General features: G+C 41.5%; 3 protein-coding genes across 5 annotated transcripts; all 3 read right to left on the bottom strand.

Annotated features, from left to right (window-relative positions):
- Nucleotides 1-326: 326 nt before the first annotated feature.
- actn2b (actinin, alpha 2b) lies at nucleotides 327-13,868 on the bottom strand. Its single transcript, XM_072436955.1, has 21 exons — nucleotides 13,722-13,868; nucleotides 10,467-10,581; nucleotides 10,265-10,384; nucleotides 10,110-10,196; nucleotides 9,939-10,026; nucleotides 9,737-9,815; nucleotides 7,258-7,339; nucleotides 6,849-6,934; nucleotides 6,672-6,764; nucleotides 6,139-6,369; nucleotides 5,724-5,871; nucleotides 5,467-5,617; nucleotides 3,437-3,545; nucleotides 2,576-2,716; nucleotides 2,116-2,298; nucleotides 1,898-2,032; nucleotides 1,639-1,818; nucleotides 1,421-1,567; nucleotides 1,277-1,342; nucleotides 1,032-1,190; nucleotides 327-941 (listed from the first exon to the last, which is right to left on the bottom strand). The coding sequence occupies exons 1-21, from the start codon at nucleotides 13,851-13,853 to the stop codon at nucleotides 783-785; spliced, it is 2,691 nt and encodes an 896-aa protein (XP_072293056.1). The 5' UTR covers nucleotides 13,854-13,868; the 3' UTR covers nucleotides 327-782.
- Nucleotides 13,869-14,154: 286 nt separating this feature from the next.
- On the bottom strand, nucleotides 14,155-23,734 carry p4ha1b (prolyl 4-hydroxylase, alpha polypeptide I b). 3 transcript variants are annotated; one of them, XM_072436959.1, is made up of 16 exons: nucleotides 23,494-23,734; nucleotides 19,252-19,328; nucleotides 19,011-19,107; nucleotides 18,756-18,907; nucleotides 17,909-18,046; nucleotides 17,596-17,835; nucleotides 17,266-17,483; nucleotides 17,010-17,186; nucleotides 16,764-16,834; nucleotides 16,328-16,393; nucleotides 15,645-15,744; nucleotides 15,506-15,559; nucleotides 15,370-15,435; nucleotides 15,144-15,212; nucleotides 14,928-15,024; nucleotides 14,155-14,833 (listed from the first exon to the last, which is right to left on the bottom strand). In XM_072436959.1, the coding sequence occupies exons 1-16, from the start codon at nucleotides 23,514-23,516 to the stop codon at nucleotides 14,763-14,765; spliced, it is 1,716 nt and encodes a 571-aa protein (XP_072293060.1). In that variant the 5' UTR covers nucleotides 23,517-23,734; the 3' UTR covers nucleotides 14,155-14,762. The 3 variants fall into 3 exon arrangements, with proteins under 3 accessions (XP_072293060.1, XP_072293059.1, XP_072293057.1); XM_072436958.1 differs by lacking the exon at nucleotides 16,764-16,834 and having other exon boundaries at nucleotides 16,328-16,398; XM_072436956.1 differs by lacking the exon at nucleotides 16,328-16,393 and having other exon boundaries at nucleotides 23,494-23,732.
- Nucleotides 23,735-24,698: 964 nt separating this feature from the next.
- On the bottom strand, nucleotides 24,699-26,314 carry LOC140351519 (serine/threonine/tyrosine-interacting-like protein 1). Its single transcript, XM_072437370.1, has 4 exons — nucleotides 26,185-26,314; nucleotides 25,883-26,054; nucleotides 25,524-25,660; nucleotides 24,699-25,438 (listed from the first exon to the last, which is right to left on the bottom strand). Exons 1-4 carry the CDS (start codon nucleotides 26,312-26,314, stop codon nucleotides 24,786-24,788), a joined length of 1,092 nt encoding a protein of 363 aa, XP_072293471.1. The 3' UTR covers nucleotides 24,699-24,785.
- Nucleotides 26,315-26,786: the final 472 nt, after the last annotated feature.

Here is a 26,786-nt window from a genome sequence, read left to right as displayed (position 1 = left end):
ACCCGTTATCGGTATGAAAATATGCCAAGGAAGTTCCAATCAAGTCCAAATTTAGATGGAAGCTTAATTTCTCATAGACATATTTTATTGGTGTAGTTTTTTTCCATTAAAATTGTATATCATAAGACATTGTAATAAGCATGTAGTGACCATAGACTGTATTGTAATAACCCCCAGGGGTCCCCACACCTCACTTGGAGCACCACTGGTTTATGTAATATGCCTTGACTGAACATGCTGCCCTTGATCCAGAGCGGATGCTTCAATGACTAAATCAGCATGTTTATAATAAAGTGATTATGATTATGATAAAGACAACTTACACATTCTGCATTTGTGATGATTAAGTTATTTATTGACAATTTAGACTGACGTAGCCAATGCAAAATGCAAAAACATCCATTTCAATAGATAAAAAACAAGACTTGCAGTTTGTTTGCAGCTGATTTACTCGTAGGCCTAATATGTTACAAGAGATAATAGTGGATTGCACAAGTAAAACTTCTTTGCACAAGTCAATGCTATTGTTTGTTTTCAATTTTGTCAAAAGCATTATTTCTTTGACTATAATTAGACTGATTAAAATCATGTTTATTACACCAGTAATGACAGAACATGCAGACTTCACATAAGAATGCACAGCATGAATGTGGACAAACAATGTTACAGCAGTTCTAATGGAAGCAGTTTGGAACTAGCACAGATGAAACATCCTGGTTGTATTTCCAATGATAAAATCCTCATGTGATGGAGGGCTTGGTTAATTAGATAAGGGGGTAAGGTTAAAGATCACTCTCCCCGTAGAGGGCAGTGGAGAAGGCAGTGTAGTCTAGCGCCCCTGGTGGTGCTCCGGGGCCCTTGTATGGTGGCATCCTCATAATGCAGTACTCTGCCTGCTCAGGGGGGAGCTCCCTTCTCAGCTCCTCTACAAGTATGAAGGGCTGCAAAGGAAAATCGTGAAGATTAGCGCTATTCAATAAAGATCCATCCAATTACCAGAAGCCACACAGTAGTGCACTGCAGACACGTGCCTTGTCAGCTGCCAGGATGCGGAAGGACGCCACAACCTGCTCAGCAGTGTCTGTGTCTGCAGTCTCTCTGGTCATAAAGTCAATAAATGACTGGAAGGACACAATTCCAGTGCCACTTGGGTCAACAAGCAGCATGATACGGGCAAATTCTACCTCTCCCTGTGGGTCAAAAGGATAAGGATAGAAAAAGTATAGTGAACAAGCTGTTATATTTAATGAGGTCTCATTTTTGTCTAAAGATTTACCAAATCATATCCCATTGAGATCAAACAAGCTCGGAAGTCATCAGTTTCCATTGCACCATTTTTCTTCTGAAATTTGTCAGTGTATCAAAAACAATTAGAAGAAAGTACATGAGAAACTATTTGCATAAAGAAGGCTCAGGTTACCCGGTCAAAGTGATTAAAAGACGATCTAAACTCATTCATCTGCTTCTGACTGATGCCCTTTGCATCACGAGTCAAAATCTGGGTCTCAATCTCATTAATAGTACGAGCAATTGTGGTGAGGAGCAGCTCCCATCCAACACGAATGTGCTGTTCAAACATCCAAAACAAAAAATGAGTCAAATATTATCCAAACAAAATGCATTTCCACCCTTTTATACCTCCATAGTGTAGTTTGTGTGTTTGTTGTCGAACACCAGTGACTCTTGAATGAGCTGGTGGTCTCCTTCCAGCTTGTCGATGTTGGGTTTGTACGCTACGATGACATGTTCACACTGTTTGAGCTGGGTCATCTGGTCTTCAAGGGCGCCACCTATCGCCAACGAGCAGTGTCCAATTTCCTGTTACCACGATACATATTAGTGGACAATTGTTAGAGTTTCTTTTATAAGATTTGTTAGTGTTTCATCTACAACTGACTTCCATCCTGGTTTGTATCCAAGGAGCAATGAGATTAGCCTGAGCCGCAAACTGACGTCTCAGCCTTTCATTGGAGTGCTGTCGGGCCATCTCCTCCTGGAGCGCACTGTCTCTTTGAGGAACCAGGTTTTTCACCTACAAAACGGAAGAATTTGATCATGTGCAATGTGTATTTTCTACATCCACAAAGTATTCATGATGAAATATTTTGGTTCTACCTTGTCCCATTTATTAAGCAGTTCTTCAGTTGTGATGGAGCTGTAGGGATTGACCAGAGCAGCCTTGATCCCGTAGCTTTGGGAAATTTTCTGCACCTCATTGTGGATTCCTAAAATGGCCTGTCTCTCTGCATCAGCCTCAGGTAAAGTCGCTTTGAACTGCTCATGAGCAGCAATTAGGCTCTGAAAATATGAAAGTAAGAAAGGTAAGAATAAATAACAATGACAGTAATTATTTTATTTATTTATTTCATGGAAGAAAAGCATAAAACTAAAACATACTAGAGACAATTTAATAGATTGGGTAATTTTTTAGAAATGACAAAAGCAAAATAAAAGGTAAATAAAGGCACAAAAGCTTCTAAATAATAACGCAATTTAGTTCAGTTTCTTTGTAATTTGTATTTTCAATTCTTGCTCTGTATGATTATAAAAAACATTAGCAAAATGCCCCGCTCACCTGAACCTCTTCGATAGTATGGACTATAAACATATCCTGCAGGTCCTCCATGGCTCCCTCCATCCAGTTATTAAACGGCGCCGACCTCTTGGCAAACTCCAGGAACAGCTGATCAATTGTCTCCAGCAGCTTCTCTGTGCGCTAAGACAAACAACAGCATGACAGGCGTCACTTCTATATTTTTACATCTTCAAACTCCCGATAACACGGCTCCTGTCCAACAACAACACAACCTTCATACCTCGCAATGAAATCCAAAAACAAACATCCCCCTCACCTGTTTTGATGACTAATCCCAGAGGGCATACCATTGTTCTGGCCTTGTTAACCCCTGATTCTGGCTGGGTGCACGGTGACAGGGAGCAGGCCCCTCACATCAGCGGGGGACATTGGGAGAGTGACAAAAAACAGTTGTCTGTCCCTGTCAGTCAGACTAAGCCTTGGCTTTTTTCCCCGAGCCCTCACACATTTACAGGTTGGAATAGGCCAGTGTATATTATGGGAAAGGCCTGGCAGACACTTTGCTCCTCACTTCCAGAAGACAAATCAAACTGTTTTTTCTTCTTGCTTTAACTTCCAAGTGACACATTTCATTTGAACAGTTAGCAACCCACACATGTTTGGCAATTAAATATCTAAATAAAACAATTTGAGTAATTTACGCTTCTAAAATGATATTGATGGCCTGAATTCAACAAATTACACAATGTATAGCACTGTAAAAGTGAAACATTAGCAAACTCTAGTGGTGGTAATGGTACTGCATCATGAAGTTACTTAGCTTTTCTATCTTTTAGCTAATTTAAAATGCATCACTCTGCTCAAATATTTAAGTATGAAACAAATGGGTTATTCGATTACCTCAAGTGCCTCTCTTCTCTTCTGAGTCAGTGTTCCCAGTCCGTCCCACAAATCACAAATGCTTTGACAGCGCTGGTTTACTGCAGCCACATCATGGTATTCAAGCTCACTAAGAGAAACAAAAATGTATGCTGTGTTATTAAAATGAATATAACATAAAGTAAATGTTTTACATATGTGTCTCTAGTTTAATACTTGGTCCACAGCAATGTTATAAAATACTGTTGTGCAGTTACTTATCCCCTTGATTTCCAACTTGAGCACCTGGGTATTTCTGGGTAGAATGTTATTTCAGACATTCATTTTATTTAATAATTCACCATTGGAGTGTCCTGACAAACCGCTGCACCAAAAAAGAAAGCAAAACAGAACCAGAGGGTGGCAGGGACATTATTTGCCACGTTTTAGATCTTTTTTTTTTACTAAAAGGTGTGATTTGGTCATGTTTTCGTATGTGCTGTGTGGCAATGTTTTTTCAACCAAAAAAGGGGCACAGCGACTCAAGCAGTTGAAAAACACAGCTTTTTCCAGATGACATTGCTAAACATTGAAGACAGCACAAATGAGGGCATTTATTGCACACGACAACAACCAAGCAAAGTGACATTTAAAAGCATTGAGGTTATTGGTAAAATACATATTCCTGTGGCCTATAGTTCTGAGCAGGAAGAGCCTGGTCCTCAGCTGCATATTTCAATCCCTGAGAATGGACCTCATTCCTCTGGGTTCTGCCAGTCTTTCTGGTTCCTATTATATCCCACTGAACATTGTGTCCAAAAGGCAATTGCCCACTTCATAAGATGCTAGTAAAAAAAAATTGTATTGGGTAATATTGTTCAATTTCTAGTTGATTGCGTCCACTGTAGATCTCCCCAGCTCGATAGCCACGATATGGATAAGAATGTTAAGTTCCTGGCATTGCTGCGTATAGATGATCTTCTTTCCTCATGAAATTCTAATGATCATAGTTTCCTTCATGCTTCTTGCTCGTACCTGGTTGAAACTCAGCTACGGGATGAGAATGTCTGGACAAAGTGTGACCAGTTTCTCAGGGACAGGATCAGCCCCTGTGTGAGGGTCTGGGGAGTAAATGTGAGTTTCAGTGTTTTGCTGTTTTGTCAGATGGGAACATGTAAGACACAGCAGGATGCGATTGTAATTCCAACCTATTGACATATATAATAATGGGAATTAGTTTTGGCATGTTTTTTTAATTGGATATTTACACATAAAACATTACTATAATTAGCTGGAAAACGAAGGGCATTCCAGCTGAACTCTGAAAAAAGGAGCGACAGACTGCAAAAGGGAACAATTTAGATTTAGACACAACCTCAAAATGAAAAAATATAAGAAATAGAAACCAAGAATTTATTTTGCTGATTATGAAATGGTGTAAACTGAGGAGCTCCAAACTTCTAAACAGGTAACCATGGAAGTGTGCAACTGACATCTGACACCACCCACATTGGCCACATCTCAATTCTCTCCTCCCTTTCTCCCTCTATTCCTCAGCTGTTAATCATATGCACCATATCTATTATTATTTATCAGGGCAAAAAGCTCAAAAAGGAGGCAAGCGATAGAAACCACAGAGGAAACATGAGTAACAGTTCAGGACGCAGACAGAGGATGGTGAACAAGTTAATAATCTCATAATAAAAGGACAAAAAACATGTTCAAGCGTTTTTGTCTGAATACGAAGACGTTGATCTGGCTTTGATTTGAAAATCCTGGAGAAAAAAAATATATAAAATAAGCCTAAGTATGCAGCTGCCCCATTGCTCGCTTCACCTCCTGGTTCTCTCCTCGCTCTGTTTCATCTGTGGCAGGGGCTTCCTCGCCCATTTCCTGTGGGTGAATTGAGAAATCGAGGACGGAACGAGGCAGACAGAAGAACCGGCCTCATTTCCTAAGCTGGAGTTAAATGTTAACTCCAGTTTAAGCCAATAAACACAATAATCAAGTATTAACATTTACAGTTTCCGTTCACTGTAATGTCAAGCGAGTGATTCGAGTGAAATTCCTACTTAAGTTCCTGTGCAATGGCAGCAATCTGCTCCACTCTGTCCTGGTGGGCGGCCAAATCACTTTCAAAAGCCTCGTGCTTGCGAAGCAGGGCTCGCACTTCCGTCAGGGTGGCTGTTTCGTAGTCCTTCTGAGACAGGATCTCCTCCTTACCTGGATCACACATTTTCAGCAAATAAATGCTTCAGAATGAAACAAACACTTTCCGATGATAAAGTTGTAATGATACTGTAGTCAATAAGGGAAACGTTTGACCTACCGCTGGCCCAGTTCTCATGGTTCGATGCTTTTTGACGGAACTTCTCAGCCAGGTGGTCCAGTCTTTCCAACCTTCGAATCTCAGTCAAAAGCCACTCTTCATAACCTTTCTCTGCCTGCTCCAGACCCTGCCAGGCGCTAGCTATGTCCTACATAAAAGCCAACGAAAGAAACTGTCACCAATTTCACACAATGCAATGCCCTTCACTAAGACAGGCACTCCATCCATAAAAAGTCAGTTTATATTTAGTTTAAAAGATTTCCTGATCCTATTATTATTAGTTTAATTTAATATATTTCACAGAATACAGGAAGAAACGGACTCAGACTTTTTTTTAAAGAACATTTTCATATATTTCTATGCACAAATGTGTACACCGTTCCTTGTGACCAGTGTGTTATTGCAATTGACTTACAGATACCAACTTCCCCTCAGAGGGCATGAAGGCGGGCCGGTTGCTGATGCGTAGCTTGGTTTGCAACGTGTTGAAGTTGATTTCCAGCTGGCACTTCTCCTGGACCTTGGGGGGCTTGTGCTGGCGCCTGTAGTCCCTGAAGTCCTCCAGCTTCCTCAGCATCTCGGACATGGTCTTCTCTGGGGTCCGGTTCTCCAGCCAGGGCGTGGTGCGGCGAATCCACTCCAGCAGCTTCGACACAAGAGCAAAAGAGCAATGAGGCACGGAGTGAGTGTCAGTCCCATAGCTGCGTGTGAGAATAGCAATTATCTTTTCATATCTATACAATCATAAAAGTCAGGGATAAACTATGATCTTAAGGTTTGACCTCCTTTTTAAGCCCCGTGAATGCAATTACACCCTGCGAACCTGCTCTGAGGAATTTATTCAACTCTATACCGAGAAGTTCAAAGGTTTAATTTAACTTTTGGCTCTATTTCACAAGGTGTCATCAGCACAGTTTTAACATGGAACTATTTCTGTTTTTACTGTACCTCGCTGGCCAGTTTCTCATATTCCTCCATCATTTTCTCATTCTCCTGGTTTACTCCCAGCACTTTACAGATCCTGTTGGCTGCAGTTTCGGCCTAAAAGAGCAAAGGTAAATGAACAAATGTAAAGCATTAAAGAGGGGAAAATGTACTCATATTATAGATACTCTAAAGGCCTACCTGCTCAGCTCCGGCAAACGCATGGTAAAAGCAAGACACATAGGTCATAATTGCTCTCTCATCAGGCTTGGGGGTATTGATAATATCTGAAAAAGAAGGGATCAAATTATATAAACATAAAGATATATATATATATACGAATGTTTCATGGTACACAAGGTCCTCTACAGTCCTAAAATTTAGAGTCAGATTTATCAAAATGTTGCTCTCCTTTGGCTCATTTATTGTTAATTACTACAGTAGCAATGGTGGAGTCCAGTTATGATTTACTATTTCTGGTTTAGCCCTAATTTAGACCTATGGCAGCACTTTTTTTGGTGGTACTTTGGGAACCACTGATCAACATTATTTATAGAAGAGAGTAAAAGTCACCGTCACAGTTTTGACAGACATTTTAATTTCCCAGTACCTTCTGCATCCAACATTTTGGGAATGTCCAGGTGTTTCTCTGCAATGTCAAAAGCCAGGTTTAGGTTCCCCAGAGGATCATCCTAAATAAAGAAGCACAATTCACTGGGCAGAAATGTTTGGACTTAACATGCCATGGTGCTGACCTCCATGCTATAGTGTGCTCATTATAATACTCTAAGTCTAGAGAATAAGGGAGATGGCGATAAATGCACCTTTGCAGTTAAAAGAAGCAACAACAACAACAACAACAACAACAACAACAACAACAACAACAACAGCATAATACTGACCACAACAGACATCAGGATATGTGTTATATTATTCAGATTTTAATTTTAAAAAACATACTTAGCTATTTCATTTTTGACTTAATTCTAAACCACTAGCAATTTCTAACTTTAGACATACGGTATATTTATTTATTTATTTATTTTCCCGAGGGCCCGAGAGTCTGAGCCAGAGTGCAATAGACAACAGCTGACATGGAAAGCCCTTCCTGCTAATGGGGCAGTGGCCAAAGAGAGTGCGGAGAGCACAGGGATCATGCTATTACAATTGTCTCTATCTCTGTAGCACTGTCTCGTAAAGCGCCGGGGTGAGAGTGACACAATACATGACAGGGCCAGCTGCTCTCAGATCCAGGCAGATACAAGGATAGAGTAGGCCAATGACGAGATGGATGATGGGGTACTCCAAAGTCAAAATGTGTATGTACAGTGCCAGTAAATAAAAGTAATCTATGTTGGAGGGTGCTGTAAAAGCAGCTTTGTTTGGGTGGTCTCGCTATAGCCTATGATCAAAGCGTAGGTTTGATATGTTAGTGTCATATGAAACATCTTGGACTCTAAGGACCTCAGGAACTGGCCTCCTGCTGGTGCTAAACATGGGGAAACTGTGTTTCAGTTTTATGGAACTCAAATCCTGTCTTTGTGAGGTTGTGTTCAGATCTACGCTCAAAATGGTTCTGTTTAGCTGTGCCTGAGGGAATTTTACTGCATTTAACTATTTTAAATACATTTCATTATTTATGCTTTTATTTTTTGTAGTGTGATTCATATTGTTTTGTGTATTTGATGTGTTTTTATGGTTCTAAATCACTTTCAGTATGAATTGTGCTCTACAAACACATTCTGATTGATTTGATATTGTGCCTTTACTTGGTAGCTTGACCCTTGCATGTGCAACAGCTTCACACTGAGCGATGAAGCAGGGACAATAGAGAGAAGAACTAAGAGATCTGCAGGGACTAGGCTCATGTTTCTGTGACTATTCCTGGTCAGCATCAAGTCAGGTTATTGGAGAGCCATCATTTCACTTACTGAGACCAATGATGACAGGGAGGAATAACAATAAATATACCCACTGAATCACTACTTCCCAAACAACAAATGCCAGAATTATAGACAGGTGTTATGTTTGTTTTTGTTGACAAGTAAGATAACATTTAAAAATGCTTGACAACCTCATTATTAAGTTAAAGGATGGTCTAAAGGATGCTGGGACATTTGTCTAAGGACACGGGATGCTGGGACATTTGTCTAAGGACACGGGATGCTGGGACATTTGTCTAAGGACACGGGATGCTGGGACATTTGCCAAGTCCCTATGAACATTGTTTAATCTGTTTTTCACTGTCGCCCCTTGAGGCAACTGCTGTTGTGATTTTGGGCATTACAATAATAAATTGAACTGAATTGAATTAAAGGAGACATATTATGCCAAATCAACCTCATCATTAGTTTACTCAAAGTTGTATTTTGATTGATTCGTATATGTTGGAGTTGGCAATATAGGATGTATTGTATTGTCCTGCATCTGAGGCTCGAGTACTCAGTAAATCCCTGTACTTTCTGTGATTTGAAAAAATAAGACAAGTAGAGATGTGTCACGTCAAACTTTTCTAAAATAAATACATGCAAATGAAAATCGGCTGCTTGTCACAGTGAACTGTCACTTTGAAGAGCTTATCAGCGGGGCTGTTTTGAACAGGAAGTCAATGGACGTGTTTCTACAACTAAGCCATTTTAGATCATTATTGCGGTTTTCAATTGACAAAATGTTAAATTATGATCTACTTTTGTTATAGTTTAATAATAAACACCTGAAAAATAGCTTAATATATCATCTTTAAGAAAACATGTAATCCAAACCAGTGCATGGAGCTGTTCATTCAATCTATCATGCAAAACTCTTTATGTTTCGAGTTGTAGAGAAAGTGACTAATTCTTTGCCCTCTTGCTTATCAATTGGAACCTTTTGAGATTAAAGTCATGCACAAAAACATGCCGCATTATATCATATAGCTCATTTCACAAAGACAAAACTATGGGAACACAAACAACTGACAAAAAATAACACAGTGAATGTTTAGCCCACGGTGCAGCCACTCATTATTGGCACATTTGTGAAGAATTGGCTTGTTAGTGTTTGGGGGCTGGCACACACAGCACCCTGTTATCTGTCTGAGCACACAACACCTTGTTGAGCTTAGAGTAATCGATGAGGTCGGGTCTGTGTCTGTGAATCAGGGCGCAGAAAGCCAGGCCGTCCTTCCAGCTTCACCGAAGAGAACCAACAGTCAGGTCCAATAAGGATAATGGCTAAAGCTACAGAGTCTAATTCCATACAGTTCAAACATACAACACTCATAACATAAAGCCCAGCGCAGCATTCGCTCACCTGACATGGAAGTTTTGGACATTGACATTCCTGTAAGGGGCAGTCTTTCTCTGACACCACAAGAGAAGACCTTCCTTTGCAGATGTTTCTAAGCAGGTACAAGTATAATGATATTAATCAATATTTCTATATTTGTTTCTAAACTATTATCTTAGTATTTTGTGGTCTTACCTTCAACAGAGATGTCCTGAATGGCAAAGCGGAGGATGATGGTCCAGATCATTCCAAGGGTCATTTTTACGTTTCCATCAACAATCTCTGAAAGAAATGCCAGTTTATTGGTATCTATGGTTCAGAAACAACAAACTGTGCTTGATTAGAAATACCTTCAGCTCCGATAGACACTAGTTTGACGCCTTTGCTTGTAATAAAATCCAATGCTTTGTTTACATTAGCAATTTTATGAAACCTCATCTTCCCTCTGTCTGGTTTGGGTAACCTTTCACCTGAGACAGAGGAGGAAAACCCCTTTAATGTTCAATGAGATCACAAATCACTGCATCTTCATTCTTAAATTTAAATTCTGACCTGAGATGACTTCCAAAAGGAGCATGAGCTTGAGACCGTTCCTCAGGTCCTCCTCGATATTGTCAAGCTGTGTCCCAGCTTTTCTCAAGTGAGAGTTGCACCAAGCTGTAAAAGTCTATGTAAAGAACACAAATATTAGAATTGTCAACTTAGTCTTATGTAACTGTTGTGAGAATGTAGAGGAAGCGTACTCCAGTGATGCTGAAAATCTGATTAAACTCTCAGAATTGTATTGTGAAATTGTGAAAGATTAATGCACCCAATAATTTAATTGGTGTAGGCAAATTAAGCAATATTAAGAACTGACAGAATAAGTAATCCATAAAGCAATCAGCAATCATCTTGATAACAATATTCAGACAGTATGTTGAAAAAGAGCCTGTGAATGTCTGGTTTGAGATTCAAGTCTAGCACAAACCATGAAGGGACTGTAAAATTAACCAGTGTAGAAATATCACTTTGCATCCTTGCTTGGTGTTGTGTATTTGTTTGGTCTGTTTTTGCAGTAATTTAAGTTTAAATTACAAACAATACACATTTGCATATGCACAAAACAAATGTGATTTTATACTTATTTTAGTGACTAATTGTCACTAGTATTTTCAGCACAGTTTAGGGTTTAACTTTAGTTTATGTCCTATACAGTAGTGATTTTACAACACAACTAACCGTCACATGGAGCACAATAAACTGTGCACCAAGAGAGGGCCCAAAATTGTCCCTCGCTCGCCTGTAGTAGAGTTCAGAGCGAACAGCACTGTATGGATAAAAGCTGAAAGCCCACCACATTCCGACTGATACAAGGTGTTAAATTTAGAGTGCTCTGGTGTGCTTTATGATAAGATAAGAGGGAGGAAAACGTCCACAGGGCTGAAAATGTCACGTGGAGACAGACTGCGTCACTCTGCATCCCAGTATTATGAGCAGGTCCGGCTGCAGATAAGAGATAACCTTATCATAAACATGTATGGTGTTCCTCCAGGTGACACCTTTTATGTCCGGCATGATGACAGTTGGAAACGCAGTCCAGTCGGCCTTTAAAGTCAAGCACTACTCAACTACTGTGATGTAAGCCTGCTGTTACATGCCTTTATAGTTTGGGTCCTCAACAACATTTTGAGACGTAGCAGTCATTGTATATTTTAGAATAGAAATATTTTTGACATCTTAACATCCAGCCACATGGGGTCACTCACATGTTCTACTACGGTCATACTGTAGAGTCAGGCTGTAACAGGATAAACTACCAGTGTACAAACAATAGTGTTTTTTCCTTCAAGAATGGTGTTTGAAATGTTCCCCCTGCTACATCGTCAGCCAATACTCATTTGACCACAGTTCCAAAAAGCTGCTGCCCACCCTAACCATTCTTTCCAGCACTTCTGCTGAGCAGTGACGAACGATGCTAAAAATATTTATGAATCACATCCACCAGGCACTATGTCACTGAACTGGCTCTTTAATTGTGGGCCACTTTATTCTAAAAACATTTCTTCTGTCAAATCCCAAAGACCCTAACGATGAATTTTGTTGTATGTCCCTATAGAATTTTTTTTTTTATGAATTGCAGCTGCTTTTTTTGGTATTTTAATGAACTGGTGCGATCTGATTTGGTGTAAATAGGGATATGTATATAGCACAGTTTTATTCTTTACTGCCTGGTGGCTTTATTCATTATCATTATGTATTGTTTTAATACATTTATTGACCTTCATTTAACCAGGAAAGTGCCACTGAGATTTAAAATATATTTTTCAGGGGAATCCCGACCACACTTTTGTCTTAAATTAGATAGCATTTTTGGTGTACTGTTCATTTAACGACATGTCACCCATGGGTGCTTGCCAATGCCACACTCTATTTAAGACGCATACCTGGAGCTCATCCTCCATTTACCCGATGAAGGCCTAGTGTATAAATATTGTTTATGTCCAAATGAACAAGTATTTCAAAATGGCTTTGGTGTAAGGAAACCACTAGAATAAAGCCTTTCCAGAAGATCATCATAGCATGTGTGTGCACTGAAACACATTCAGAGGCGGCTCCTGGTGGTCCCAACAGAAAGCCTTGTCTGACATTACTCACAGTTAAATGTTAAGCTTGGTGTACAATTTATACCTCAGCTTTTAGTCTTAAATAAACTCTTGGCCAGTATTACCATAGAGGAGGGCCCATTTCAAACAGCTGCCTGCTTCTCCAAGCAAAGACAACTTGTACTCCAACTTTTTATCTTAGGCTCATGGAAAACAGTCAGAGGGACCACAATATACTGATTTAGTCAGAGATAGTTTGTCTGATTTCTGTCATAGTAAGAATTCTGTCCCTAGGTGTATCACTCAAAAGCAGTCAGAGTCTATATTGAGATGTGCTGTAGCTGGTACAATATTTATGTCTATGGTTTCTATAAACAAAAGGATTCCTGCACCAAGGACACCGGATTAACCCTACTATAAAGCCTTTTGGTCCCGGGGTTAAATTTAGATGCAGTGTCCGTTCTGATCCCAAGAGCGTCATCATGTGTTGGCGCGTCTGTTGACAGGCCGCATTCCGCTCCTATCAGCCGCTGGACCGCTGCTATTGTTAGTGCGCACTGCATCTGTCCTCCTCCTGCTCCACCGCAGAGCCAGAGGGCCTGACCACAGACCCCATGGCGCAGACCCCATGGCACAGACCCCATGGCACAGGGGGAACTCCAAAGGATCTGTCCATGAGGGTTCTTACCGCCTTTGCAGATGGAAAGTGGAGAGTTCTCAAAAAACATACACGCCGACATATTTCATTCATTTAATTTTTGTTTTGTTTGTTTAAAATAATAATAATAATCAAATTCATTGCGTTTATGTTTTTATTGTTCTGATTGATTTGTTTGAAATTCTTATTTTATTTTGTGACTTCTAGAGCAAAGTATTTGTTCAATATTGCTATTATGTGGAGCATTTTGGAAACTATCTTGTCTAAAAAAATATGCTATACAAATAAAGTTGGATTGGGTTGAACGATAAGAACATTTAGACCTGACATGTAACAAAAAGGTTGGTATTTTTTGTGTTTGGTAGATAGAGAAAACCCGCAAAAATCAGTTTATTAAAGCCTACTGTACCTCACAATCGACATATCAAAATGAATAGCAGAAAATACGCGAACAATTTTAAAATCAGTCAAACTCAGTGCTCTTCAAAGACTCATTAGTCCTCGTTACTTTGGCTCGCGGCGCGTAATGAACCATTTTACGCGCGTCAAGTTAGTCCGACTTACTTTTCTTTGCTGTTGTTCCCAGGCGGGGTCCAGCAGCATGTCCCGGTCCCACTCATCCTCCTGTATCATGTACTCGTACTCGTCGTAGCCATTATCATAGCGCACAATAGTCGTGTCCATTTGGCTCATCATGATCACGCGCAGTGGCAGATTTGTCTTTGACGCGCTGAAGTGAATAACGGTAACGGTTAAAGTGTCCTGACTAGTTCCCCTCACAGTGCTGCTGCTGCTGCTGCTGCTGGCCTCTCACGCGTGCCCTTGTCCTCGACCTGACAGACGTCTGGCCCTGGTCGCCTCAGGTCAAAAGGGACGGGCTCATTAGTACTGGACAGTCACGTGACGCGGTCTGAACTTTCCCCAAACTCCCAATGTGCACCCAGGTCCCCACAGGTCCCCACCCATAACGGCACAGAGTCACATAACAGAGAGCACGATATCAAAAACAATCTTTATTATAGAAAAACCTCCAGAGATTTAAAAAGAAAAGTGGGACTCATAAATTAAATCCATAATATATTCAAACACTCAGGGCACAAATGATTAAAAACAAAAACATAGCAGTCAGTAGAAAGTATTTAGGTGTAATGTAGAAGCCACATTATTGTATTCCAATGTATTCGTTTTGAGATGAGACCAAATATGATAACTTGAAAAAATAAAAAGCTAGGAGTGAGTTAATAGCAGTGCACTTTATGTATGACCTATGATTCGAACAACCTGAGTCAAGTTTGGATTTAAAAACAAAATAAAGCACAGGGGGAGGGTTCGTTTGGAGTGTAGTGTGTAGTTTAGTGGGAAGAATGATCCAAAACTGCAAACATGCAAGGAAACGCTATCAGTCCGCAATGCTCGGTGTAACTCTAAACAGTCTCCGTGCTCTGACCCAAGCTGCGTAAACCAGAGGAGTGTTTGACAAAAGAGAGGCCCTTTGGATTCCAGCTGTATCTGTGTGTCATAAGCAGTCTGCAGCAGTCTGGATGTGGTCCAGGGCGGGTCAGTCCAAGTGACCACAGGGAAAAAGCAGTACGATTTCCATTTTAATCACTCAGATTCACTCAGGCCACATGGTCGCCTCCATTCCTGACCTCTTTCATGAATCCATTTGTTTGATACTGAGAACAAACATTTAAACATTTAAAATAAGTAATGAAACAAAAGACATGGAAGTATAATGCGATCATATATATATCCTTGAATAAAACTTACCCCATTTGTTGCCCACGAGGACAGGACACGCGGCATGCCGGGTGCTATAGTCTCCTTCACCACTAGCAAACAAGTTGTACCAAAATACAGCACTATTCTAGAAAAAAAGAGAATAAAAACATATTAATATTATATTAAAACATTACATTTGGAAATAATGATTTGGTATTAACTGGAACAGTTTATAATGTTACAAGTGATAAGTAGTATACACACCTTTTGAGGCCAAACTGCTGCTCCAACATCTGGAAATACTGTGGCTCCACCAGCTGAAATATCACTCATCTAAAAGAGATATGCAGTTATTTATCTAACAAAACATGTCTACATTTGGATAACTTTAGTGTTAGAACTTTGCAATCTGCCACATTTGACTGCTACCCACATGATTCTACTCTGACCACAGCATTGGTCAGAATATTTGAGAGGATCCCACACTTACATAGAACAGCCATGTTGCTATACGGTTCCCAGTGCCCAACTCTTTGAAGGCGTCCGGCTCATCTTTCTGCGGAGAGAGAGGTATGAATAAATTGGATGCCGTTTATAACCATTGTTAATCTAAGCTTAGCACTTACCCTTCCAAAGTCAAAATGGGGTTCATATTGTCCACCCATCCCATAATTGGCCACCTAGAGAATATATACATTTTAAAAATATATATATTTATATTCAAATCCAAGCCAACGTGTTGGCCTTAAGCTTAAGGACATTTACCTGCAGCTCCTCAGCTGTGTCCATTTCCAGGCCTGTGATGTCCTCGATTCTTTCATTGAGTATATCAACAACTTGATCATCATCAACTGTAAGCCAAGCACTTAAAAGCAAGCAAAATACACATTTAGCAGTCATAGTGTGAGACGCAATTAATACCACTAGATGACAGCAAAGGTGTACTTTAAACATGCAAAGCACATTCATTCACCTTTAGCTTATTCCTGGTAGAGGTAGGTCTTTTCGTGCAGCTAAACTGCCAGAATCAAATAGCTGAATGTGGATGAATGTATTTATGTTAGTGGGATAAAGCATGCCGATTAAGACATTCAAACATGCAAAGAATCAAACACAAGCCTAAAAAACGATTAGAATCTCCAATCAGCTCAGGATACCAGGCTTCTCTGTCACCAATTCCCCATTTATTTGGGATAACATCAAGATAACAAAAGACAAAAAATACATACATCTATTGTTTACCAATTTGGTATGTAAGAATTTATGAATGTTTGTAAAAAAACAAAAACACACATCTATCTGGATCCCATTAGCTGATGTGAAGTTGCAGAAATTGTGCATTAATGTGTAGGATTAAGATACTGTAAGATACTGTGAAGTACAATACCATTACGTGGTTTATTGCTAAAAAGGAGCCGCCCTGCTGTTCTGACGCCTGTGAGCCTTACCTCTTGGAGACTCTGTATTGGGCAGTGGTAAGTTTCCCAGTTTGAGGGTCATGCACCGTGGCTCTCCTTAACTACAGTCGTTCCCGCAGAACAAGAAGTGGAAAAGATTATAGAAAGAAAATGTATTGTGTGACAGACAGAAAGAATGGAAAGGGAAGAAAGAGACAGATTGTAACTATATTAATATGGATTCACACAAAGTTAAAGTTCTAGAAGCCGATACATGTAATTAACACATTTGTTTGTCAATTCTTTTTCAGACTCCTGTGCAGAAATTTCTCCAATATCTTGTAACATTCAAGAAAAAAAAGGAATAATTTAAAAAAACAATAAAAAATATATTTTAAAGTACAGGAGTCTTGAAAAAAACACATCAGACACAGAACACAGCTGAGAGCTCAACTATTTTCTGGGGACGGCCGTGTCTCTGCCTTACCTTTTGCTGATTCGATAAGGGGCCGTCTCCAGGACGCCTGTGACGGGGTTGGAAATGGTGGCTCGGCGTAGCTGAGAACCAGGAATATGATTTACCCCCACACAAACTCATGTGTGTGATTAAACCATTGCACAAGCGTACAAGCCTTATGTCACTGAACCGTCATACACATTGACACGTGATATCGCTTAATTCATTTCCATTATTGCGTTTGACTACAGGATTGTAAGAAGAATAAAAACCTACCCTTGGCTTTGCGAGCTGTTTGACCTTCTCAGTTTCTTCATCAGAAATGATGTTAAGGTAGCGGACAATGTAGGGCTTGTCCCACTCATCCTGCTGTTTGACAGGGGCCAGCAACAGTTTGGGGTTACGGTTGTTGTCATGGTAACGACAGAAGAGCCGACTCTGCCTGCGTGGCGTCTGTGGGAGGAAATGAGTTGAATAGTGCAAGTGTGTGGATATTTATTTTCTAATGAAACTCTAGTCAAAAACTGCTTACCATTTTAATTCCTTCCCCTCGACAGAGCATCTCGTACTTCTTTCTCTCGGGAATGAGCTTAAACTCGGCCTTTGCAGACCTCTTCGTCTTCTTCTTTACTTCAACTTTCTCTGTTTCTAGTTCTTCCTTTGTACCTTCTTCCTCTGCAGCCTTCCTCTGCTTCTCCAGTTGAAATTCAAAGTATTTCAGATTACCATTGGCACGCTTGTGTTCTGGGTCTAAAAAAAATATATATTGATTGAATAATTTCTCATTCTAATGCATACAACATGAAAATGGTCAGTATTATTATTCAAAGATTCATGCTGGTTTCAAAAATGAATTACTGACCTAAGGCAAGCAACTGTTTGGTGTACTCGAGGGCTCTCTCCATCTCCCCCTGCTGGTAAATAGCGTAACTGAGGTAGTCGAGCACAGACACTTTGTCCAGAGTGGACTCTTCTCCGTCCTCGAGCTGTTTCAGGGCCTGCACCATCCACAGTTCTGTGTGGTAGTAGTCTATATCAGTGTAGGCCACCTTTCCAAGCTCGAAGCAGTCCTCCGCAGTCATGTGGCTCTTGTATGTCACTCCTATGGACAATAGAAGGCCCATGAATAACTCAGTAGTTGTGTGGTGATATGTGAAAGCTAGATTATTCCTGACCGGGTAGATCGCCTGTGGAGATGGTGTTGGAGTCCAGCTTGTACGTGTCTTGCAGTCGAAGAAGGGCTTTGGCAGCTCCAGTCTGGTCCTCATCTGAAGGGAAGTACTGCCTTTGAATGGTCAGGTTGGAAATAAATCCTGCAGGAAAAAGAATGAATTGACAACAATCATTTATATAAATAAACATTATCAAAGTGTCTGTGACCTGAGGTCTCATTTATAAAGCTTGCCTACACACAACACATATATGTGAAATAAATCAAACTTGTATTGTGTGCTGGGCATGTGTGGCACACTACGCACAGTCTGGAGTCACGAGAGACACTCGTGGAAAAGGCACAGACGTGAAGAGAGTTTGAGGAAATATGTGATTCATTTTTTTCTGTCTTGAAATGTAGCAGGAAATATTGCATTCAAACTTTTAATCAGACTTCCTCATTTAAGCTGGTCCTGAGTCTTTTTCACTTTCATCATTTGTTGTCATCTCTAGTATTTGAAACAAGCGCATTTTTTCTAACGTGTGTCCAATGGAGGTTATGGTACACTTTATTGTCCCTATAGGGAAATTTGTCCTCGGCATTTGACCCATCCAATTCCACAAAGGCATCTCCATAGGAACAGTGGGTGCCAAAGTGAAGGCCCCGGGAATTCATCTCCAGATCTTTGTGCTCGGCTTGGTCAGAACTACCTTCGCTGGAGGATTTTTAGCTGTAGTGCATGTTTTAGGTTGATGGGAGGGAAACCCAGAGGAAACCCACCCAGACACACAGATAAACAATCAAAAAGATTCCTGAAATAGTTATACAATTATAAATGCAAATGTAATCACAAAACTATTGGTACTTACCATCTGTGGTGTCGCTTAGCACAAGACTTTCCAGGTTTCCCCACTCAGAATTAAGCCTTTTTACCAACTTAAAGGCATTTACAGGATGTCCCAGGAAAGCCTCTGGGTCTTTAGTGGCCGTTTTACTCAGGGAATCCAGTTTATCAGCCCACCTGAAACAAACACACAAGGTACATGTTATTTTTAATGCTTATAACAAACAAGTTTAATGAAAGACATTAATTTGCTTAATAATTAGGAGAATTACAAACTTACTGCTTAATCTGTGCAAGCTTGTTCTCCTCAGCTTTAATGTAATCCTTCAGTGAAGTGACGAGGTCCTTCTCTGTGTAGAGCAGATCAGTCATCTGGCCTGAGGAGACAGGGATGTGTGTTTAACAACGACATAAAACACTTATCCAGCCATTGTTTGCATTTATTTCTATTTAACAACTTTTCTTTTTTTTTTTGGAGTATATATATTAACTTGCACTATAATAATGTTTTATATTTTTACCTATGGATGTGTAGAAGTCTGCTGAGACTGACAGGAGACTGCTTAACAACAGTAAACACCAGCACAGTAGCTCCATTCTGAAAGAGGAGAAAAAAGCACAGTATATTAAGTGAATAACACACATATATTAAACAAAGATGCATTTAATGTTAGAATATCTCTTGACCAATATTTTAGCATTAGGAAGTCCCATGCCCACTGACCCAAAGGTCTGTGGTTCGAGCTCAGGTCCACGTGATGCATACTGTCATTGTGTTCTTTGGCAAGACATACATTTATAACTTACACAAACTGCCTTATATTTAATACAACAGTAATACACCACATGAAAGTGAAAGTCTGGTTTCAGTGTGTGACATGAGTCTAGACTACTAAGGAGGGGCCCTAACCCATAATCACAAGTCTATACAACTAGAACTGTGGAACAGAGTGAAATATAAATACATTAAGTTAATGTAGTCCAAGGTAGAAATATGTTTTAGAAACGTCTTGATTCTAAAACAGTGTTCAAGACTACCTCTGAAACTTTCTCTACCATGGATAAATGGTTAAAAGGTTATCCAAATGTAATAAACCATAGCTTTGGTAAACATTCACATATTAAAAGTTTTTAATTTTTATTTAATTAATAATAATATTCAGAAATTCTGCGATTTGTTCTACATCACATGGCATAATAGACAAACTGCCCAATCACGTGACCTGTGGAAATATAGACGTTGTGACATTCTGAACAGAGACAAAAGTCAAACATGATTTGAGGAATAAGACACTTGAGCGATGCAATGTTACTATTCATGGAGCAGGAGAAAATAGATCTGTTTTGTGCTTGGCCTGTGAACACCTCTGAACACTTTACAAGCCACACTTTTAAATGTCTACTAAAAACACACACACTCATTCTGTCTGCATTTACAGTGTGTGTGTGTGTGTTGTGTAGTGAATTTGTAGCATGGTGTGCAGAGTGTGTAGTGAGTGTGATGTGTGTGTGTGCACGTGCAGTTAGTGTGTGTGTAGTGAGTGTGATGTGTGTAGTGAATGTGATGTGTGTGTGTAGTGAGTGTGATGTGTGTAGTGAATGTGATGTGTGTGTGTAGTGAGTGTGATGTGTGTAGTGAATGTGATGTGTGTGTGTAGTGAGTGTGATGTGTGTAGTGAATGTGATGTGTGTGTGTAGTGTAGTGCGAGTGTGTGTGTAGTGAGAGTGTGTGTAGTGAGTGTGTGTGTGTAGTGTAGTGAGTGTGATGTGTGTGTAGTGTAGTGCGAGTGTGTGTGTAGTGAGTGTGTGTGTAGTGTAGTGTGTGTAGTGTAGTGTGTGAGTGCAGTGTGTGTGTGTAGTGTGTAGTGAGAGTGTGTGTGTGTGCAGTGTGTGTGTAGTGTGTATGTGTAGTGTGTGTGTGTATTGTAGTGTGAGTGTGTAGTGAGTGTGTGAGCGTGTAGTGAGTGTGTGTAGTGTAGTGTGTGAGTGTAGTGTGAGTGTGTGTGTAGTGTGAGCGTGTGTGTGTGTGTGTGTGTGTGTAGTGTGAGTGTGTGTGATGAGAGTGTGTGTAGTGAGTGTGAGTGTGTAGTGTAGTGTGTGAGTGTAGTGTGTGTGTGTGAGTGCAGAGTGTGTGTGTAGTGTCAGTGTGTAGTGTGAGTGTGTAGTGTGTGTGTAGTGTGAGTGCAGTGTGTGTGTTGTGTAGTGTAGTGTGTAGTGCGTGCGTGTGTGTAGTGTGAGTATGTAGTGTGAGTGCAGAGTGTGTGTGTAGTGTGTAGTGCGTGTGTGTGTGTGTGTGTAGTGTGAGTGCAGAGTGTGTGTGTAGTGTGAGTGCAGAGTGTGTGTGTAGTGTGTGTGTGAGTGTGTAGTGTAGTGTAGTGTGAGTGTAGTGTAGTGCGTGTGTGTAGTGTGTGTGTGAGTGTAGTGTAGTGTGAGTGTGTAGTGTGTAGTGTATAGTGTGTAGTGTGTAGTGTGTAGTGTGTGAGTGCAGTGTGTGTTGTGTTGTGTAGTGTGGTGTAGTGTGAGTGTGTAGTGTGTGTGTAGTGTGTGAGTGCAGTGTGTGTGTAGTGTAGTGTAGTGTAGTGTAGTGTGAGTGTGTAGTGTAGTGTAGTGTGGTGTAGTGTGAGTGTGTAGTGTGTGTGTAGTGTGTGAGTGCAGTGTTGTGTAGTGTAGTGCAGTGTGTGTAGTGTAGTGTAGTGTAGTGTAGTGCAGTGTGTGTGTGTGTAGTGTAGTGTGTGTGTAGTGTAGTGTAGTGCAGTGTGTGTGTGTGTGTAGTGTAGTGTAGTGCAGTGTGTGTGTGTAGTGTAGTGTGTGTGTAGTGTAGTGCAGTGTGTGTGTGTAGTGTAGTGCAGTGTGTGTGTGTGTAGTGTGTGTGTAGTGTAGTGTAGTGCGTGTAGTGTAGTGTAGTGCAGTGTGTGCGTGTAGTGTAGTGTATTGCTGTGTGTGTGTGTAGTGTAGTGTAGTGCAGTGTGTGTGTGTGTAGTGTGTGTGTGTGTGTGTGTGTAGTGTAGTGTGTGTGTAGTGTAGTGTAGTGTAGTGCAGTGTGTGTGTGTAGTGTAGTGTAGTGTAGTGCAGTGTGTGTGTGTGTAGTGTAGTGTGTGTGTAGTGTAGTGTAGTGTAGTGCTGTGTGTGTAGTGTAGTGTAGTGTAGTGCAGTGTGTGTGTGTAGTGTGTGTGTAGTGTAGTGCGTGTAGTGTAGTGTAGTGCAGTGTGTGTGTGTAGTGTAGTGTAGTGCAGTGTGTAGTGTAGTGTAGTGTAGTGTAGTGTAGTGTAGTGTGAGTGTGTAGTGTGTGTGTAGTGTGTGTGTAGTGTAGTGTAGTGTAGTGTAGTGCAGTGTGTGTGTGTGTGTGTAGTGTAGTGCAGTGTGTGTGTGTGTAGTGTAGTGTGTGTGTAGTGTAGTGTAGTGCAGTGTGTGTGTGTGTAGTGTAGTGCAGTGTGTGTGTGTAGTGTGTGTGTGTAGTGTAGTGCAGTGTGTGTGTGTAGTGTAGTGCAGTGTGTGTGTGTGTAGTGTGTGTGTAGTGTAGTGTAGTGCGTGTAGTGTAGTGTAGTGCAGTGTGTGCGTGTAGTGTAGTGTATTGCTGTGTGTGTGTGTAGTGTAGTGTAGTGCAGTGTGTGTGTGTGTAGTGTAGTGTAGTGTAGTGTGTGTGTGTGTGTAGTGTAGTGTGTGTGTAGTGTAGTGTAGTGTAGTGCAGTGTGTGTGTGTAGTGTAGTGTAGTGTAGTGCAGTGTGTGTGTGTGTAGTGTAGTGTGTGTGTAGTGTAGTGTAGTGTAGTGCAGTGTGTGTGTGTAGTGTAGTGTAGTGTGGTGCAGTGTGTGTGTGTAGTGTGTGTGTAGTGTAGTGCGTGTAGTGTAGTGTAGTGCAGTGTGTGTGTGTAGTGTAGTGTAGTGCAGTGTGTGTGTGTAGTGTAGTGTAGTGTAGTGTAGTGTAGTGTAGTGTAGTGTAGTGTGAGTGTGTAGTGTGTGTGTAGTGTGTGTGTAGTGTAGTGTAGTGCAGTGTGTGTGTGTAGTGTAGTGCAGTGTGTGTGTGTAGTGTAGTGTAGTGCGTGTGTGTGTGTAGTGTAGTGTAGTGCAGTGTAGTGCAGTGTGTGTGTGTAGTGTAGTGCAGTGTGTGTGTGTAGTGTAGTGTAGTGCGTGTGTGTAGTGTAGTGTGAGTGTGTGTGATGAGCAGCAGTGCCACGTCTTCGCCCCTCCCCGCCTGTCCGAGACTCGTGTGCGCCCTGAACACCGCAATGGACTCCCAAAAACTTTAACCTGCTCCAACCTGTCAATAACCTTTCCACCTGAGGCAAAACGAGGGCCTTCTCTTCACACAAACACAAGTTTTATCAACCAGAGCAAAGCCGAGTTCATTCCGTCTTGTTATAAACACATGGTTTGCTGCTGCGTAGCCGCTTCGGAGGCGGTGATGGTTTTGCAGGACAGAAGAGCATCATCACGGTGACTGCACAGGAATGCACTGAGGACTATCAAACCTGCGCCATGACCTGCACACGAAGCCTGGAGAATACCAACATCATGACTTAACATTTGTTTTGCAGCGCGATGCAAAGCGATCCCGGCCGGTTGGAGTTGTGAGCACTGATTTTCTGACGTCAAAGTAAACTTTTCCACCTAGCTTAGCACCGTTAGCTTGCTCACACATAGTTGTTATTAAAGCGACAAAACGGCTAGCCCTGCTCACATATGCTAAGCTAACACTGCCTTTACTCTCCGTTCTGTCTGCTTGTCCACAGCAGAGAGTTGTCGCACATTTAGATGAAGTTTTCACCTTGTTGTGGTCGTGGAGAGCATCTCGCGGCAGAAAAGCCTGTCCCCCGGCGGTGTCTCCTGCTCCGTTCAACGACGCGTCAGAGGAAAAAAACACACAATCCGCCTGAAATTTAAGGTAATCCGCGGGCCATGGATGGGCTGGAGTTGGGCAAGTCGGTGCAAAAAAGGCTACGTGCAGAATCTCACATCCAAACTAGAAGCTTCGCGAGAGTCAGTGGGCTGTCTTTGGGAAATTGCAGGGGAGGTACCTCCTCTGTTGACCGCGGAGAGACACCCATGGGTGAAGCTCAGGGTGGGACTCGTGTCTACGTCCACACGAGAGGGTCACACTGTCACTGCCACGCGCAATAAAGGGATCAGAGCCGTGTTTGTGATCATGATGGACGCACACTTCCAAATTTAGACAGTCTTATTCTGCTTCATTTAAGATTTTAGTTCCAAACACCATGGATCTCGAGTATGCGAGGCAGAGGGGTTCCAGCTGCTGCTCTGTGGGGTGGAGTTTGGGCTGAGTTCAAGCCTAACTGTCGTTTAACGGTGCACTAGCTATTCTGGTGAAGGACAGACAACTGTTTGTTTCCATGGAGATGTTATTGCTACAACTGGATTGTTTCACAGTGTGGCATTAAATGTGTGTGATCTATATTGCATTTGTTTTCAATTACAGATGTGTGTGAGGTTGCAGCAGATCTGCATTCAAGGCAAAGCAAAAACAGATGTACTCTCCACCAGAAAAGTTCCATAGTGCCACTTTAATTTGATTGGGGACTTCTAGCCAAGGTTAAAGGTGTATGCTGCCACCTCTGTATCTGCCTTTAGATCAAAAGGCGACCTGTCATCCATTAACATTCTTGCACATTTTTGCCTTTGCTCAAATCAAAGACAAAGAGTCTTGTTAATTTTTTTATTTATCGGCTAATATATCACCAAACAAACATCTTAACTGTACACATAAAGAAGTTAGAAAAAGAGCTGTAAAAGTGTGATGCCATGTTATTTAGGCATAGCACAAACACACAGTAGGAGTTTGTGGATGAACAGGAACAGGACTACTTGGTAAACATTTGGAGGTGATACAATAAAACTATATATTTCCTTGTTTTATGTTGCACCTTAACGCCGAGACAAGTTCCTATGTTTGCGAACCGTGTTCAATGGCAATAAACCTTTTCTGGTTCAGATTCTGATAAAGTCTCAAGAGTCCTCGTGGTACAAAATTGTAACATTGTTTAGTTCAAGTTCTCATTTGATGATTTGAAATTGTTACAAAAATTATGTTTAAATCCACTTTCATCTGCGAATGTCATCCAATGAGGTGAGTCTGCGCCCAAAAAGCTGTTCCTCATAAGTCAACAGCTGCTGCAGGAAGTTTATATTGGGCGCTGTGCACGCCCTCCTCTCCTTTAACCAGCGCAAAGCATGCAGCAGGGACCAGTGCCTATGCTCCATGAGGAAGGCTAGTGTCAGGGCCGAGCTGCGACTCTTGCCCATGCTGCAGTGAACTAACACCCGGCCAGCCGGCACCTCCTTCAGAGCCTGATTGATGAATCTGGAGGCCAGAGGTAGTGCCTCCACTAAGTCCTGCTGAGCATCGTCGCTCAGGGGCAGCCTCAGGTAGCGCAGCATGTTGGGGAAGGCGTCAGGGCTGTTGGCTGTGGCATTAACCACATGGGTGATGTTGAGATTCTTAATGATTCTGTAGTTTTCAGCCTGAGCCGCTGATCCTTGATACAGTGCCCCCTCCAGGATCTCTGAGGGGTAAATGGTGAGACTGTGGCGCTCTGGTTCAAGAAAAAACATACAAGGAGTGCAGAGAAAGGGATAGAGGGTGTTAAAAGCTGAGAAGCCTCCCAGGAGAATAACAGGGTCCATTCCCAATGCACTGAGCTGGAAGAAACAGCGCTGGAGGTCAGGAGCGTCTGCTCTGGCCTTCACACTGCCCACTGAAACACATGCATTTACATAAACGGTTGCTTGTGTGTTCATTAGTAATTGTCTTTGATATTTAAGTAGAAGAGTGTCTCTGACCTGGACTGCTGCCTTCCTCTGCATACAACAGGATTATGGAGTACTTCTGCAGCTCTATACAGCTGATCAGACAGCCCAGCTCAGGGTGAATCACTGCGACACTGGTCCGCGCCGTCACCATGTGGCTGTCCTTGTACCTGACACATCCATTCATACTTTGTAAACATACTGTGACTTGTACACTTCGATTGTGAGCATTTGGATTCTACTTTATACTTTATGTGTGTACTGTAATATAAATGGATGTGTTACTTCACTTGCATTATCAGTACATTTTGAAGGATTAACATTTTGTGCACTATATTTCACAGAATCACAGTAGTTCGAAGACTCCGAGGCATCCTGGCTGTAGCACCCACCTCCCTGCGCTCCTGCAGTCCAAGATCAGAATATAATATGGATCGTAGAGCGCTGGCTGGCCTTCCTCAGCATTCAGAAGGTTATATGCTTGTAATGGGGTGATGTAGCCTCTCTCTACAAGTGCAGTTTCTGGAAGCAAGGGCACCAGGATTTCCTCGGGCTCACACACGTCTTTGAGATAAATTGTAAGAAAAGTAAGTTTTTGACTTTTTGCATTTGTTTACATGCTTCGTTTCATTTTTAGACACCACTCTGCTTGTACTCCTAGGCATTTTGTTCAACACAAACAAAGCAGCCTTACCTTTATTCTGGATGGGAATGATGGAGGAATGGTCACTGTCTGTACTGTTGACCTCTCTGTCCGAGACACTGTTCACAGTTTGAATGGTGCTGACGGCCTCTCTGGAGCCCACTCTGCAACTGCTATTCATTCTGATACAAACACACAAACGACAAACGTAATGCCAGTACATAGCGATAGCACACGTTGATACCACAGCACAGCAGTTTGAAGAAGAAAGTATGTGTTTTACCTGGACAGTATTACGCCCATCTCGTCTAACTCCTTTGGCAGATGCATCAGCTGTTCCCACCTGCCCTTCATTAGAAGAACATGCTATGCAGAAACAAAAACCCGGAACATCTTGGAGAACATTTCCAAACTGAAAAGATTTGAAATCTCACAATGCAGTATTTGTTTTAGCTGGTCACTGCCGTGTCTGTCCTGCCCTTAATTTAGCTGGTGGTCTTGGAAACAGTAAGTTAAGTGCTTTAGAGGGCCACATGGGAGCTGGAGGTGACAGCTGCCTGTAAAGAGACCCATCAGTCCTTGTTCACACAATAGTTGCTGCCATTTTCAAAGAATATTTCAAAACCGGTTGTTCCACTCAAGTAAATTTATCA

Source organism: Eucyclogobius newberryi, unplaced genomic scaffold (assembly GCF_026437365.1).
Source record: "Eucyclogobius newberryi isolate DKJ021-1_F unplaced genomic scaffold, fEucNew1.0.hap1 SCAF_8, whole genome shotgun sequence".
Lineage (NCBI taxonomy): Eukaryota > Metazoa > Chordata > Actinopteri > Gobiiformes > Gobiidae > Eucyclogobius > Eucyclogobius newberryi.
The sequence above is the reverse complement of the archived record's forward strand: the minus strand, read 5'-3'. Positions and strand labels throughout refer to the sequence as shown.

What these genes read in the sequence shown, in the direction of transcription:
- LOC140351519 (XM_072437370.1), bottom strand. Translation starts at nt 26,314, where the DNA reads ATGAATAGCAGTTGCAGAGTGGGCTCCAGAGAGGCCGTCAGCACCATT. An exon ending in CATTCCCATCCAGAATAAAG is followed by an intron (nt 26,055 to 26,184) that starts GTAAGGCTGCTT and finishes TTTATCTCAAAG; the next exon opens with ACGTGTGTGAGCCCGAGGAA. An exon ending in AGAGGAAGGCAGCAGTCCAG is followed by an intron (nt 25,439 to 25,523) that starts GTCAGAGACACT and finishes CATGTGTTTCAG; the next exon opens with TGGGCAGTGTGAAGGCCAGA.
- actn2b (XM_072436955.1), bottom strand. Translation starts at nt 13,853, where the DNA reads ATGATGAGCCAAATGGACACGACTATTGTGCGCTATGATAATGGCTAC. An exon ending in CCTTTTGGAAGTCATCTCAG is followed by an intron (nt 10,385 to 10,466) that starts GTCAGAATTTAA and finishes CCTCTGTCTCAG; the next exon opens with GTGAAAGGTTACCCAAACCA. An exon ending in AGTGTCTATCGGAGCTGAAG is followed by an intron (nt 10,197 to 10,264) that starts GTATTTCTAATC and finishes CATTTCTTTCAG; the next exon opens with AGATTGTTGATGGAAACGTA.
- p4ha1b (XM_072436959.1), bottom strand. Translation starts at nt 23,516, where the DNA reads ATGCTCTCCACGACCACAACAAG. An exon ending in AAGCTTGCACAGATTAAGCA is followed by an intron (nt 18,908 to 19,010) that starts GTAAGTTTGTAA and finishes TGTTTGTTTCAG; the next exon opens with GTGGGCTGATAAACTGGATT. An exon ending in CCCATTTTGACTTTGGAAGG is followed by an intron (nt 15,436 to 15,505) that starts GTAAGTGCTAAG and finishes CTCTCTCCGCAG; the next exon opens with AAAGATGAGCCGGACGCCTT.